General features: G+C 46.8%; 1 protein-coding gene across 2 annotated transcripts; it reads left to right on the top strand.

Moving 5' to 3' along the window:
* The first annotated feature begins 218 nt into the window (after positions 1–218).
* On the top strand, positions 219–15960 carry NABP1 (nucleic acid binding protein 1). 2 transcript variants are annotated; one of them, XM_082210154.1, is made up of 6 exons: positions 219–560; positions 933–1071; positions 9875–9946; positions 12813–12888; positions 13574–13643; positions 15714–15960. In XM_082210154.1, the coding sequence occupies exons 1-6, from the start codon at positions 470–472 to the stop codon at positions 15905–15907; spliced, it is 642 nt and encodes a 213-aa protein (XP_082066280.1). In that variant the 5' UTR covers positions 219–469; the 3' UTR covers positions 15908–15960. The 2 variants fall into 2 exon arrangements, with proteins under 2 accessions (XP_082066280.1, XP_082066279.1); XM_082210153.1 differs by having other exon boundaries at positions 383–560; positions 15789–15960.
* Positions 15961–16313: the final 353 nt, after the last annotated feature.

A 16313-nucleotide genomic window follows, 5' to 3' on the forward strand; every position in this document is an offset into this window, starting at 1 on the left:
GTCATAAGAGAAAAAGAGCGCCCCGATTTTCTTGCAGAGGGGAGGAAAAGGGAGCCTATAGCGAAGGTGCCTTTTCTCGTTCGCCAGTAGGGGCGGCGGCGGCGAAAGCAGCAGCAGCAGCCAAGCCCCGTGCCTGTTTTAATCACAGCGCCCCGGCTCCCTCCTTCACCCTTACGAGGCTTGTGTGGCCAGCTGAGAGAGGGAGAAGCGAGCTTAAGAGTTTCAGGGAAGAGGGATCGCCGTGGGTGCCTCCTTTCTTCCTCAAACACGCTTCCCCGCCGACCTCCCCAGAGTATATTGCACATTACTGTTGCCTTCTCCAAGGGCTGGTCAAACCCGATCTCGTCTTATTATCCACCCCCCCCGCCACAGCTCCTGCCACCCCTGCCCTGTTTTCCAAGGGGGGAGCTTTGTCCTGCTCACTCTGCCCCAGCAGCGCCCGTGCCTTCCTCCTGAAAAGCGAAGCAGCATGAGCATGGCAAACGAAACATACCTCCTCATAAAAGACATAAGGGCCGGACTGAAAAATTTAAATGTCATCTTTATTGTGCTAGAGATCGGTAAGTGGGGTCCCGTGGAACTGTCGTGGTTTTGTTTGTTTTTCACTCCCCGACTTCCTTGGCCCGCGTTCTAGGTGTGCAAATGTGTGTTTGTGTGTGTGTGTGTGAGAGAGAGAGGAGTTGACACGTGTCCGCTTTTCAGGGAAAAGAGTTGAGTCCACTTTCTCTAAATCTGTCCTTAAATAGATCCACTTTCAGGGTCCGGAGTGGCTCCTTCCCTGGGCTTTGGCGAAAGTTGCAGGTCCTTTCGCGCCCAGGCAAAGTTGCATTTTCAAAAGGATGTTGTGTCCCCTTGTTCTAAGGACGTTTGCTCAAACCACCTTTCTTTTTCTCTCCCCTCCCCTGCCCCCCCCTTTCCATATTCCCTTGCAGGCCGTGTCACCAAAACCAAAGATGGGCACGAAGTGCGGTCGTGCAAAGTAGCCGACAAGTCGGGTAGCATCCTCATCTCAGTGTGGGATGAACTTGGCAGCCTCATTCAGCCGGGAGATATTATCCGGTTGACCAAAGGGTATGTATGTGTTTCCGACAGTGGGGTTAGGCCTCTGCCCAGCCGCTCTTTTGTTTCGTTGCTGAAGCAACTGGCTGACTCAGTGTGTTCCTGTTAACGCTTTGGGCTTCCTCTCCCTTTCTTAGAATCGTAATTGGTGTAGCAGGAGGAGGGGAAGGGAAAACAACGTCTCGCGGGGGCCAGATTAGAGGTGAAACCAGAGTGCTCATTTCCCCTTGCTGTGTGTATATAGAGGAAGTTGCCTTTTGCTGGGTCCTTTATTATTATTATTTATTGCGTTTAATACCCCACCCATTTCTCCCAGGGAGCTCCAGGTATGGCAAGTATGATTCTCCCCCTGCTCCATTAATCCCCACAACCATAGCCGTGCGAGGTGGGTCTGGCTGAGAGGCCATGACTGGTCATCCACTGAGTCGTAGAATGGTAGAGTTGGAGGCGACCCCGAGGGTCATCTAGTCCAACCCCCTGCAATAGTAATAAAATAAGTAAATAATAATTTATTATTTAGACCCCCGCCCGTCTGGCTGGGTTTCCCCGGCCACTCTGGGCGGCTCCCGACAGAATAAAGCATTAAAAAGTTCCCTGAACAGGGCTGCCTTCAGATGCAATGCAGGAATCTTAGCTACGGCCGTCATAGTGGGTTAAGCAAGCAAGCTCCTTGTTTTCTCCTGCCCCTGGAGGCTAGGACCCGAATCAATGGGATCAAGTGCAAAGAAAGCATATTCCCTCCCATTCCGCTTTCGAGCCACTTGAATCTATTGGCTTGAGTCCTAGCCTCTGGGGCAGGAGAAAGCAAGGGGCTTCATAGCTGAGTGGGGATTTCAACCCTGGCCTCCTCTGACTGGCAGTGGGTCTCCTCTGACCGGCAGGGAAGGGCTCTGGAGCATGTGCTTCCAGGTTCAATCCCCAGAATCTCCAGGCAGGTGTTCCCCGCCCCGCCCCCCCCCCCCCGGTCTGGAATCCTGGAGAGCCACTGCCAATCGGCAGTGCCAGGTTGGATGAACCCAGTGGTGATAATAATAATACGGTGGTACCTCGGGTTACATACGCTTCAGGTTACATACACTTCAGGTTACAGACTCTGCTAACCCAGAAATAGTACCTCGGGTTAAGAACTTTGCTTCAGGATGAGAACAGAAATCGTGCAGCGGCGGCGCAGTGGCAGCAGGAGGCCCCATTAGCTAAAGTGGTGCTTCAGGTTAAGAATAGTCTCAGGTTAAGAACAGACCTCTAGAACGAGGTACCACTGTAATAATATATTATTTATACCCCATTCATCTGGCTGGGTTTCCCCAGCCACTCTGCGCGGCTCCCAACAGAATATTAAAAACACAATCAAACACTAAAAACTTCCCCAAACAGGGCTGCCTTCAGATGTCTTCTAAAAGTCAGATAGTTGTTTATTTCCTTGACATCTGGTGGGAGGGCGTTCCACAGGGCGGGTGCCACTACCGAGAAGGCCCTCTGCCTTCTTCCCTGTAACCTCACTTCTTGCAGTGAGGGAAGGCCCTCGGCACTGGACCTCAGTGTCCGGGCAGAACGATGGGGATGGAGACGTTCCTTCAGTTTGACTTGACAGCTTACCTGTGCTCCTACGGCGACCTGCACGCAGAGTGTGCGCATGCTCTTCTTCTGACCTTAGACCTCTGTCGGGGCCTAGCTTTTAAAGCAAAAGGGACGTTTCCAGCCCCCCTTCCCAAACTCAGTCTCCTCTCTACAGATGCTAGATTTAGAGGGAACCACGTGGAGAAGCAAGGCCCACTCCTCAGTTCTCCTTGCCCCTCCTGCCCTTCCTTTGAACATGATTAGGGCAGATCCAGGATTTAAACAGATGGGTTTGCTGCTGTCACACGCGACTTGGCTCACAAGGATGCAGCCTTGACCACACTGGTCGATGAGTCATCTCTTAAAAGCTGGTGGCTTCTTATTTTCCTTAAAGGAAGCAGTGACACACCCTCTTTTCCTGTACGTTCTGTTTTGAGCTGGATAGGCCAAGAGTCAATTTGGCATATTTTAGTGGGTTCAGTAATAGCTGAAGCAGAACCCACACTTTGTGCCGTGCTAAAAAGTCCTGTGGAGATGAGAGAAGACTTTAAGGCACAGTGTGAGCCAGGGGAATTTTCTTCTCCCCCAACAACCAGATTACCTCTTTTGGGTAGGGGCTGTTTTGGAGTTCCGCAGAAGAAAAACTGCACTCCCAACTTGGCAGCTGCTGCATAAACACCTTCCTGTCCCCCAGGCCCCGGTTTTTCATTATTACAAAAATTAACGCTGCAACATTCCAACTCATTCATGTGGTTTTGCTGTTGGTAACATTTAGTGTTTCCCCAGCCCACAGGGATCTGCTTCCAAACACTTCACCCATCTAAATTGTGTGCGTGCCATACCTGTATGACAGGCACACAATTCACCTTTGGTGTCATGCAGGCCGTAGGTTGGGTTATATCCCTCGTCACATGATGAGGCAAGAGCACAGATTTCCCGAGAAGCAAACCAGTCATACTTCAGGATTATTATATTTTAAAGGGTGCACACTTAAAGTGTGTTGTTGTCGTTTAGTCGTGTCCGACTCTTCGTGACCCCCTGGACCACAGCACACCAGGCACTCCTGTGTCTTCCACTGCCTCCTGCAGTTTAGTCAAACTCATGCTGGTAGCTTCAAGAACACTGTCCAACCATCTCGTCCTCTGTCGTCCCCTTCTCCTTGTGCCCTCCATCTTTCCCAACATCAGGGTCTTTTCCAGGGAGTCTTCTCTTCTCATGAGGTGGCCAAAGTACTGGAGCCTCAGCTTCAGGATCTGTCCTTCCAGTGAGCACTCAGGGCTGATTTCCTTCAGAATGGATAGGTTTGATCTTCTTGCAGTCCATGGGACTCTCAAGAGTCTCCTCCAGCACCATAATTCAAAAGCATCAATTCTTCGGCAACCAGCCTTCTTTATGGTCCAGCTCTCACTTCCATACATCACTACCGGGAAAACCATGGCTTAAGTAGCCCAATACACAGTTAAAATCTCAGGGCCAGCTATCCCCAGCCTCTTCCCTCTTTCCCTAGCAGAATAGGATCTGTGGGTCTGAGCATGTTCCTTCTGGATAATCAAAGCCGTAGCTGGGCTTGCTTGCACAGGCCTTAACAAGTCACGAACGCCAGCATGGCCTTGTATGCTGCTTTGAAATCTGATCTGTTAGGGGACCGAGGGTGCAACGTAATGTAATTTTTGAAAGAAGCAACCAACTCTTTCTGCTTCCTCTTTCGATGAGCTCTCACCGTGCGCAGAGGAGAGGTTGGCTTTCTTTAGCATGAAGAGAAGCAGAACTAGCAATTAGTAGTAAAAGCATCTGCTTCTATTACAAGTGTGCTATATTTTCATGTGACAAACGCAGTCCAGAGGAACGCTGGTGGATCGCTGGGTTCCCCATGTCAAATTGCTTTTGTAAACATAATTAAAAAACAAAAGTATATTTACTTGCACTCACAGAGGGTTGATCAACTGCTTTTGTTTTAATATTTTAAAGGTTTCAGATTGGCGGTGGCCTTTTTTGCTGCATTTCTGAGAGAGAAAATCCTGCCTGTATTTTGTGTGCAAGAGCTTTCTCGGTTTCAGCAAAGGAGGTCACATTGCCTATGTTCTATGACCTTCCTTGCAGGCAGGTTGTAAGGATTCCCGAGATAATGTTTGCCATCTGCTTTGAACATGCAAAGGTATTCTAAAGCGCTAGGTACTTTTATTGTGAATGAGGTTGAAACGGTAAGCACCAAGCGTCTGTGAAAATAATACCCTCTTTGCAAAAGTCTATAGTCTGATCTTAAAGGGAAGCATAATCATTTCTTAAAAGAGTGAAATGGGATGTGTTCAACAGTCATAGAATTCCCATTGTGAGCTACAATTTAGTCTGTGCAAAAGTATTATTATTAATAATAATAATAATTTTCTCCCAGCCACTCTGGATGGCTTAAAGTACATACAACAATGTTGTTGTTTAGTCGTGTCCGACTCTTCGTGACCCCCTGGACCAGAGCACGCCAGGCACTCCTGTCTTCCACTGCCTCCCGCAGTTTGGTCAAGCTCATGTTGGTAGCTTTGAGAACACTGTCCAACCATCTCGTCCTCTGTCGCCCCCTTCTCCTTGTGCCCTCAATCTTTCCCAACACCAGGGTCTTTTCCAGGGAGTCTTCTCTTCATAGTAAAACATAAAACATTAAAAACCTCCTTAGGGCCATAACTTCCCCCTCCTTTGATGGCGATGGCAGATTCCCATAGTCACCTGAAAGCCAATCAAAGAAGCTAAAATAACCCCTTTGGATTAATGAGGTGTATGATAACAATGGCAGAGGGCAAGCAATGTCTCCAAGGCCACACGTACTGCTAGGATGGTGAGCGAATATTGTTTGTTGGAATTAGACTGGGCTGACCTATGAACAACGATAAAATTCGTTGAGTGACCATGGGTCAAATTGTTCCCTGTCTAAAACCACACCTAGCTCACAGGCTTCTCCTGGAGACAAAATGTCAACCTGTCACCTAGAGGTCTTTGGGATAAGGCTTGGATACAAATGTGACAAACACAAAAAAGGAACTCGCAGTGGCCCACTTGGTACATCATGTTAAACCATGGGTTGTTTTGCAAACTGTAAGATCATCATGAGTTGTCCCACAAGCGATCAGCCAAACGATGGCTTGATTATCCAGAGTTTGGTTTCTTTCCCTGTGTGTGTGTGTGTGGTGGTTAAGAGCGGTAGTCTCGTAATCTGGTGAACTGGGTTCGCATCTCCGCTCCTCCACATGCAGCTGCTGGGTGACCTTGGGCCAGTCACACTTCTTTGAAGTCTCTCAGCCCCACTCACCTCACAGAGTGTTTGTTGTAAGGGAGGAAGGGAAAGGAGAATGTTAGCCGCTTTGAGACTCCTTCGGGTAGTGATAAAGCGGGATATCAAATCCAAAATCTTCTCTTCGTCTTCTTCCTTATGCCTTTGAAAGTTGGTGAGCGTTTGTGATGGGATGGCAAAAGAGACCATGGTTAAAGGAAGAGGGCTGGGTTCATGGCATAACGCCAAGCCGTAATTAAAACAAACCAAGGTTTTTTTTTAATGTCAACAAGCAACCCATGGCTTCAGACCATGGTTTGTTGGCAGTAAACAAACCGCAGCTAAGTTGCTGGGCCGGGTTTGCTCACAACACTAAGCCATAGTTCCATAAACTATGGCTCAGTGTCGCATTCTAGCCGGGCTAGCAAGAACGTTAATTATTGGTTTCAGTGCAAAATACAACAATGGCTGCTTATTTAAGGCCATTTGGAGAGTTCCTGGTTGCCTATATTGCACGCACATGCCACTGGATTTCACCCCTAGGCTCATTTGTAATCTCTTCAAGTTACAACTTGGCACAAAATGCCGTGTTAAGGTCACTTTCCATTTGCGTCATCTTAGCAGAACTAATATGTGACTGACGGGTGGGGCTAATATAGAGTGGCTGGCTTACTTGTTTGGACACCGATAAAACGTATACCGCTTGTGCCAGCAGTCTGTGTGACAGCCTTAGAAACACTAGTGGCAGAGAGACAGACAGTATCTTGGATGCCTACTAGTGGTTTATTGCCAAACCTCAGGAACAGGTCCATTTACTAGCTTTATAAATAAAAATTGCTTTTGTTAATGATCTTTTAAGAGCCAAACTGTAACTGAGCAGGTCTCCCAACCTGTGGGGGAAGGTAGTTATAAGTGCAATGTGAAAATCCAAACGTAATTTCCCCTCGCATCATTTAGTTCAGGGTTTCCCAAATTTGGGTCTCCAGCTGTTTTGGGACTACAATTCCCATCATCCCTGACCAATGGTCCTGCTAGCAAGGGATGATGGGAGTTGTAGTCCCAAAACAGCTGGAGACCCAAGTTTGGGGAACCCTGTTTGGTTGTCCCTCTCTTTTGCATTTGGCAAAAAGAAAGAAAGGGAAAAACAGTTGATCGCTGGTTAAAAACCAGAGTTTGAAGGTCAAGCACATGAATCAAAACAAACTTCCATTCTTGCAGGCAAATATTCACTACGTATAAAGGATTTACTTGTGGGAGATAGGGAATTCTGCCAAAGGATGTCTTTTGTTGCGCTTGCAATAAATGGAAGCTTTCTTGTTTCTATACCCCAGTAGTGTCTCAAGTCCCCATTTGACAATGTTTGATTTGTGCTCTTTTCGTGTTTATACATCTATGCACATGTACAAGAGAGGGACAAATCATACATACACTCAGAGAATGTAGTAATGAAAGTGAATGATCTTGCAAGTCACACAGGGCGCTTCAGCAGAACGCTTGGTGTGTTGTTGCAAATGGCTTTTAATAAATGCTCCCGACTCGGTTAAAAGTTGGTCATGCTGACATACCATTGAGATCAGTGGGACCAATTACTTGCGGCCAATTTAAGTCCCACTGATTGCTGTGGCACTTAAATGTGCCTAACTTCACCTGAACTGGAGCTTTAACCCCCCAGCCCTCACTACTGTGCAAAACCTTTGGCTATACAGTAGCAAAAAAATAAAAATCTCGATGTGCAGAGCTATGGGTAGATCGGAGCTGCAATAAAACACCTGCTAAAAATTAAGCTGCTGGTGTCTTGTGTCAGCTCTGCAGTTAGGATTAAGTGGCTGAGCAATTTTCAGCATGTTTTGAAGCAGATAGACCCTCCAGATGTTCCCCCATTGCTTCTCTAAAGTGAAGGAAACTACTTTTTTTAATGGCATTCCAGGAGAAAGCATGGATGCTGCAAGTATTGTCATACTAGCAGTGGCTGTACTAAAAGGGATTAGACAAGATAGGGGAGGAACAGTTCATCAATAGCTACTAGTCATGATGGGCAATGTGTTAGCTCCAGAATCAGAGACACCATGCATCTGATTACCATTAGAAAGCAGCAGCTTATGTTCTGCTTAAGGTTTTCTCAAAAGGCACCTGGTTGGCCATCGCCGGAAGTGGAAAGCTCTGCTAGATGGTCTGATTCCGCGGGGCACCCCATTGGATGAATGGATGAGTCCTCGAGTGTGAGAGAATGCTTAAAACCCAACCATTGTAGTAACGACAGAACTTAGTTTGGCGCCAGGAAACCTCTGAGAGAGTTGCATAACTTTGGGTGCATGAACGGACCAAGAAGCGAAGCACCGCTCAAAGAAAGGCGATGTCCTTGTGGACAGAGACAAATGGAACCAGTTGTGCATGTTCTTTTTTCTTTTATTAAGTTTATTTTGCAACACACACACACACACGCTCACAAAAATGCACAATCGAAAGCAAAGAACAAAAAACAATTAATTACAAATAAAACAATAACATACACAAACTTACACAGATCAAACAATCAACTATGTGTGTGTGTATGTATATGTGTGTGTGTGTGTGTGTGTGTGTGTGTGTGTATATATATATATATATAAAATTTCAATTCTTCTTTTCTTCCAATTGGCTTCCTTCATCCTCAACACGGTTCTCTTTTCGTTTTTGGTAAACTGTCTCCTTCTTAGTTCATTATTACTCCTTTTTCTTTCTGTTTTTAGCTTTTATACCATGATTTGTTTTGCAGAAGTTAAATCGAAACAAGTCGAAGTATTAATTTGAGGGCACTGCTTTTTCAGGTATTCTCTATATTTTCCCCATTCTTTTTGAAATTTTTGCTTGGGCTGACCCCTAATGGCTTCTGTCAATCTAGCCAATTCAATACAGTCAAATCATTTATCTTGCCACTCTTTTTCTGTCGCCAGTTGCACATGTTCTTTTGTACTGCCTCCGTCTGGTATCAGACAATTCAATCTAGGTTGGTTGGTTGTAGGGAATGGAATTCGGACGAATGCAAGGTGGCTTTCCTAATGTTAGCAGTCAGGTTTCTGCAACACACAATAAGGGTTCATGGATGCTGTACAACACTAACTTAAATGTTAGCTGCAGTGTTGCTGTTTTGTAATGATTGGGTTGTTGTTTGTTTGTGTTGAGCCCTACTGGAATCATGTACATAGGCCAATAAAAGTTTGAGCATCTCACTAAGAAATGACCTGTGAGTACAAAAACTTCAAGAAAGAATGGGGGGGGGGAATTATAATTTACTTAGGAGGTAAGCAGATGAAAACATTAGCAGGATTTGAATCCCACTTGTAATGTAACAAATACTATGGACAATATGGAGAGAGATAAAATATAGACTATAAAATAATATGCAGTTGAAAACGTTGACCGTAGGACCCATGGAGGGGATGGGAAGACTTGAAATTCAGAGAAATCTCTCTACAGTCATATCTCTTGTTGTGTTTGCTTCACATTGCGGCTTTTCAGGTTGTGAACACGGCAAACCCAGAAGTTTATACTTCCAGGTTTCGCCACATGCGCAGAAGTGTTGTGCGCGCTTCTCGCATGCGCAGAAACACTCTGTTGTGCTTGCACACGCTCTAGTTACGGACTTTTTGGGGTGCGAATGGCACCACAGAATGGATCGTGTCTGCAACTAGAGGTACCACTGTATTTGGTTTTGTTATAAATTTATATCTGTAAAACAAATAAAAACAATTTCAAAAAAGAAAGGAAGAAATGACCTGCCAGAGGCTGCTTTGCTGGCGAAATCTGAAAGCTGCACACTTAAGGTTAGCGCTAAAGTCCTGTTGATTTTGGTGGTGTGTGTGTGGTCCACTCTCCCATTGGATTTTCTGAGAGGAAGATGTGCTTCACCCAACCCTGTCCCCCCCCCCAACAAAACCAAAACCCTGGTCAATCCTGGGCATTAATTACACCCCCCCTCCCCTGGTGCTTTTTAACGCTTCTGGCGTTTTTCTTGGCTAGGTATGCATCTCTGTGGAAAGGATGTCTCACGCTTTACACCGGAAGGGGAGGCGAGCTTCAGAAAATCGGGGAGTGAGTATCTCGCTTTACACGTGCGCTCAGTTGCTCTCGAAGCCTTGCGCTTCGCAGGCTGGAGCGGTAGGTATCAAATGCTGCCTTGCAAGCGTCTGCCCAACCTGCCGTTGCTTTCTGGGGTTTAGCAAAGTACTCTCTGCCCAAAGAGCCTTGTTCCCGATCAGTTTGGCTTTCCTCGATCTCAATATTATTTTTTCCGACAAGCGTGTGGGGAACCCTGCTTATGTAACAGACGGCTTGCTCACCCATGCATCCATCTGGCCTGAATGCCTTAAGTACACCTGCGAACAGGTAAGTGTTCAGCCGCCTAAGCTGCCTCCTTTGTTGTGGGTTAACGCATTGTCGTTTTCAAGGACTTGCAGCGCCGAAAACTGAAGTCCTCTATTTAATCCACAGGCTAGGTACGGTAGAGGCTTCTACATTCTGGCTCTGGTAGTGAGCTCCAGCCTTTTCCTGCGGGAGCCAGCCTCTCTAGGGGTGTAAAGGTAAATTTCCCCCTTCCGTCGAGCTAGAGCCTCTCGGGTCATGGCGGTCTAAGATGTCACGGGCAAATGCTGCTGGTTTCCTTTCTCGAGCATAAGCCTCTGCCGTGACCAGGCAGTCCGTCGAGACCCGTAATGGAAAGTTCGGGAGCAGAGTGCTGGGCGTTGTTGGCAAGCTGGAATGGTGTCGCTTTGGGGACTGGTTTACCCGGGCACCTGTGCTTGTGTGGATGGGCAATTGCAGAATAACGCTTCGTTGCATCAGATAGTCGCAACTTCCTGTATCCCCCCCCCCCCAGGCGCCTGCGATGTTCATTCAGGCCAAAATGTGGAGGAATGTTGTGAAAACATTACAGCTGTAGGAGGAGGATGTAGGAACCTGCCTTATGCTGGGGAGCCAGGCCATTGGTCCATTTAGCTCAGTATTATCCACTCTGATTGGCTGGCTTCCCAGGGTTTCAAGGCAGGGGTCTATGGCAGCTCTCCCTAGAAACACCAGGGATCAAACCTTTGGCATTCTACATGCCCAACAGATGTTCTGTTGCTGAGCTGTGGCTCTTAGCCACAGAAAGTTAGACGTCGTCTGTCTAAGGCTATGTGTGGCTGCGTTTGTGGTCTGCTCTGCCGAAAGTGATATTTGATTATTCATAATTGAGGCCATTTTCATAATGTATTACAGGCATAGGCAAACTCGGCCCTCCAGATGTTTTGAAACTACAACTCCCATCACCCCTAGGTAACAGGACCAGCGGCCAGGGATGATGGGAGTTGTAGTCCCAAAACTTCTGGAGGGTCGAGTTGGCCTATGCCTGGTGTATTAGCTTCTGCTATATTGGGAGTGTTTCCCAAAATTGGAATGTCAGGGGGGGATGGTCTAGGGTTAGTACTAACTCAGGAAATAAATCTTATTTCCCATCACTGCATAAAATTATTGCCCCATCGCCTCTTAATTTGAATGACGTTGGAATGTTTTAATCTCAAAATAAATTACTGCAAGAATTAAAAAAAACACATGCTTTTCGTCATCCTGAGTGATATCATTTTGAAAGGATTAGTGTAAGATTCTGGAATGTAGCTGACTTAAGTGTGGCTAGATCAGTCTTCAACCTGGTGCCACCTTAACTATTTTGGACTTCAATTCCCATCATCCCTGGTCCAAATGGCTCTGCTGGTGGGAGCTGTGCTCCGACATAGGTGGATTGCACCCGGTAGTTAATGTGGAGTGTTGCTTGTGCAGCTGGAATTATTTTATAAATAGAATAAGGTGTATCGAACGAACAATAACCGGGAGTCACGGTTGGTTCTGTTTTGACGCCTGCGGTTCCTTTAGCTTAAAATGCAAAGCAGGCCTGCAAGATGATGGTGACAAATGCCACTCGAACTAAATTTTCTCCAGATTGAGAAATGCTTGAGAATTGCCTGGCTGGTTCCAAGTTGGGCCCTGCTTTATAGCACGGCAGCGCACTTCAGTGCGGAACAACTGTTGCTTTGCAGCGTTCGACTTCATTGAAACTTAACAGCACAGGATTGCAGCCTTCGTTATGGATTTGGCGTTCTTAGGCATTCCCGTTTTTTTTTTTTAAACTTCTGCAATCGATTCTAGCCACTGACATCTTCTGCGTGGTCTGATCCTAGGCGTGCTTTGTTCGATACAAGCTCCTCTTTAATTCAGCAGGACTTGCTCCTAAGTGTTTGCAGCTGTGTATCTTTCATGGCGATGAACGGAATATTTGCTGTGTATCCTTTATGAAGACGAATACAGTGGTGCCCCGCAAGACGAATGCCTTGCAAGACGGAAAACTCGCTAGACGAAGGGTTTTCCGTTTTGGAGGTGCTTTGCAAAACGAATTTCCTATGGGCTTGCTTCGCAAGACGACAATGTCTTGCGAGTTCCTGCTGGTTTCCCCCCCTCCCCCCTTTTTCTAAGCCGCTAAGCCACTTATCAGCTGATCCGATCAGCCGATAAGCCGCTAATTCGTCAATGGGCTTGCTTCGCAAGACGAAAAAACCGCTAGACGAAGAGAATCACAGAACGGATTCTTTTCGTCTTGCGAGGCACCACTGTAGACAGCGTGACCCACCTGCTGACTTGCGGTCTTGCAAAAGGAAGAAGCAGGGACAACTTTTATGCATGCTTGGAGCATCAACCTATTTGGGTGCAAGCTCCGTCGGAATCAATAGGATAGACTTCCAAGGGGAGCATGTGTAGAGCTGGGCTTCTTCATATCTCCTGGTCTAGTTTCTGGGATGGGAGTGAGGGAAGAGGGGGTGGCGGCTCTGGAATTTGAAACAAGGCATGCACTGGTCCCTGGAAGTGGGATGAGGAGAGCTGAGGAAAGAAATCTCCACACTCCCTCTCACGAGCTTCTTTTTCCTTGCAGGTTCTGCATGGTGTACTCGGAAGTGCCCAACTTCAGTGAGCCCAGCTCGGATCACCCTGGGCAGCCCAGCAAAGTGGTATGTGCCATCTTGTGCAGCATCGTAACATGTCCACAACTGAGGCGCAGACAAACCCTTAACCGTGTGGCCTATACAGTGGTACCTCGGGTGACAGACGCTTCTGGTTACAGATTCAGCTAACCCAGAACTAGTACCTCGGGTTAAGAACTTTGCTTCAGGATGGGAACAGAAATCACGTGGTGGCAGCGGGAGGCCCCATTAGCTAAAGTGGCACCTCAGGTAAAGAACAGTTTCAGGCTAAGAACGGACCTCCGGAACGAATTAAGTTCTTAACCTGAGGTACTGCTGTACAGGAGTGGGCTTCTCCTGTGGGAGGAGAGGAGCATCTTAAAAGGACAAGAGGAACAAGAATTAGCTTAGTCTCGTGGATACAGTGGTACCTCTGGTTAAGAACTTAATTCGTTCCGGAGGTCCGTTCTTAACCTGAAACTGTTCTTAATCTGAGTTAGCTAATGGGGCCTCGCATCTCTGCCACGCGATTTCTGTTCTCATCCTGAGGTAAAGTTCTTAACCCAAGGTACTACTTCTGAGTTAGCGGAGTCTGTAACCTGAAGCGTCTGTAACCTGAGGTACCACTGTACTGTTTCTCCAAGCCCCCACAGTTCTTTCTGTACCATGGTTGTCTTAATCTCTCTCTCTCTCTCTCTCTCTCTCTCTCTCTCTCTCTCCATTCCTTTTAAAGGCCCAGGGTGAGCAGAGTAACAATTCCCTTCCATCAACTAATCTGAGTTCTTGTACTTTTGGGCCTACTGGTAAGTAAGTGTGTGTTGTAAAATAATAATAATAAATTTTCTGTCTTGGAAGCAAAGGTTCAGGAACACCTGTGGCGGCAGGTTTAAACTATGGTTTACGGGAACAAAGATCGGAAGCCTATCGTTCGATCTCTGCAGCTTTCCACAAACCACAGTTGAAACCAGTTTTAAGCTGGTTCGGGCTTAAACCAGAAATCGGATGCTTCCTGTCTCTTCTGGCCCGGCCAGAAGAGGGGAAGTGTGTTTGTTCCTCACACTCAAGCGTTCTTATTCTTGTAATGTTAAAACACTGGTTTAGCGTTGACATCCAAACTGGGCCTATGGATTCAGAAGGAAAGTAGTTGAGTCGTGGGTTAACGCCCCCGCCCCTCTGACTCCTCGCTCTGGCACAGTTGGGCCTGTAACAACCTTCCCGCTCAGGTTGTGGCTTAAAGGGCACCTGGTGATTGGGAAGGGTGAGTCGTCAGGCAGTACTGTGGCAAGAAGGTTGGGTTCCTCCAACTACCCATTGTGTTTCTCTTGCTTCTTGGGAGATGGTACTCCCATACAGGAAGGAGGAAACAGCAGGTAGGGTGTGGAGAAGCTAAGCTACATGGGGGTTGTGGGACTGTTGTGGATAGTAGGAGAGGCTATATTGATGAAATACCATCCTTCCTCACTCACGCCTAGTGAGTCAAGTAGCACATTTCCCTTATACAACAGGAAGCTAGTTTGCAGATTCATTTGAGTCTCTTTAGTTAAGCAATCCAGTCTGGCTTGCCCAGATTGGATTATTCCTGGTCAGTCCCCTTTTGTCCCTCTCAAGCTGAAAGGATCCCTGCGTTGCCACCTTCTACTGAAGTCAAGCTCCCATTTCCTTTGAGCACTGTGCAGGCTTCAGCAAAACAACAACAACAAACTTGTGGTTACGTGAAACATCCTCAATACAGTGGTGCCCTGCAAGACGAATGCCTCGCAAGACGAATAACCCGCTAGACGAAAGGGTTTTCCGTTTTTCGATGCGCTTCGCAAGACGAATTTCCCTATGGGCTTCCTTCGCAAGACGAAAATGTCTTGCGAGTCTTGCGATTTTTTCCGCTCCCCCCCTTTTTCTAAGCCGCTAATAGCCTTTTAGCCGCTAAACCGCTAATAGCGCTAATCCGCTAATAGGGTTGCTTCGCAAGACGAAAAAACTGCTAGACGAAGAGACTCACGGAACGGATTATTTTCGTCTTGCGAGGCACCACTGTAAACACACAAGATGTAACCGGCTTTACTTTTGAATAAATAAGGTATACTGTTGATTGTATCAAATTGTAGATTTCAACGGAAGTCTCATAAAGTTCAACGAGAAAAGCAGAAGATCCAGTAGATCAGTTCATTCTCTAGTCATAAGATCCATGTATGTATAAGTGTCTATTCCACCTGTCTGTTCATACAGTAAGTGTTACTGCAACCACTACTATGCTATAAGATCCACTATCCTGTAATATTACATATGCCTGTTCTGCTGATGAAGCCTAGGATGGCGAAACAAGGCTAATATTCCGGAAATACTTGCCTTAGACTCTGTGAAAGGATTCTGTGGATCTGTAACAACCCTTCTTGTGGATTATTGGACTCTATGTACTTTATGAGACTTCCGTTGAAATCTACAATTTGATACAATGAATAGTATATCTTATTTATTCAAAAATACAGCTGGTTACGTCTTGTGTGTTTATTGTGCAGGTTTCAGCAGCATCCCGGTGCATTTTGCTATATCTGGGGTTTATACAGCGCTGGGAGAAGTTGCTCCTGCTGCTGCTGCTGCTAAGACACCGAAACACACGTCTTCCCTTGTTTTCTCCTTGCCGTTGGTTACTGTTGGCATGTGGATGGCAAAGCAAGCTGCTGTTAGGGACTTCGTGGTCTCTGCAGACACCTTCCCAGCTCACCTCAACCTCTAAGGTTCAGCGAATTGTGAGAGAGGCCAGCTTCATATACATGCAAAGCGGTCTCCTGGACCAAGAAGCTGCAGTTTAGACTGTCTGACGCGCGAATGTCTTGTGTCTCTGTGTTGTCTTTTATTCTTCTTGTTTGCTTTTGTAGGAAATGGTTTGCCAGCAGGACCTGAGCTGAGCGGAGTATCATCTGCTTATAATCATGTCCCCTCCTCCTATGCAGGTACTGGGAGGGTCAGCGGGCGGGGCCCCGCCCCTCCTTCAGTGCCGTCCAATCACACGCGCCCCCCACAAAGCACAATGAGTAACGGGAGGGATCCCCGCAGAGCCTCAAAAAGATGACCCAGCCAAAAGACTCACTTGTCCGCCTAAACTCTGTATACGCCCTACTTGAACACTTAATTGCACTTTTATTTATGGTTAACTGTGTGTGTGTGGGGGGGTGAAGTTTGGTCTACTAGTTCTCTACCTTCTGTTGTCCAGAGAAGAGGATTTCCTCCCTGCCGCACACCTTTTTCTCTCTTCGCCATGCTCCCCCCAGGCTGAAAAACCCAGTGAAGCTGCTGAGAACCGCATGAGTCCAGGGGGGGGGGGAATGTCTTAAAATAAGGGTCGTAGATGGAAATTGGGATTCCTTGTTGTGCATCAGATGTTCATGTCCAAAACAAACCTTGAGTGTGGTTGAATGCTTGTTTTTCCCCCCTTCTCCTTTTCCTTTTTTCGGTTACGTTTAAACTGCCTAGCCTTA

The sequence above is a fragment of the Podarcis vaucheri genome, assembly GCF_965113315.1.
Source record: "Podarcis vaucheri genome assembly, chromosome: 1".
Lineage (NCBI taxonomy): Eukaryota > Metazoa > Chordata > Lepidosauria > Squamata > Lacertidae > Podarcis > Podarcis vaucheri.

Coding starts and splice junctions, on each gene's coding strand:
- NABP1 (XM_082210154.1), top strand. CDS start 470: ATGAGCATGGCAAACGAAACATACCTCCTCATAAAAGACATAAGGGCC. Junction 1,072..9,874: donor ATTATCCGGTTGACCAAAGG/GTATGTATGTGT, acceptor TTTCTTGGCTAG/GTATGCATCTCTGTGGAAAG. Junction 9,947..12,812: donor GAGCTTCAGAAAATCGGGGA/GTGAGTATCTCG, acceptor TTTTCCTTGCAG/GTTCTGCATGGTGTACTCGG.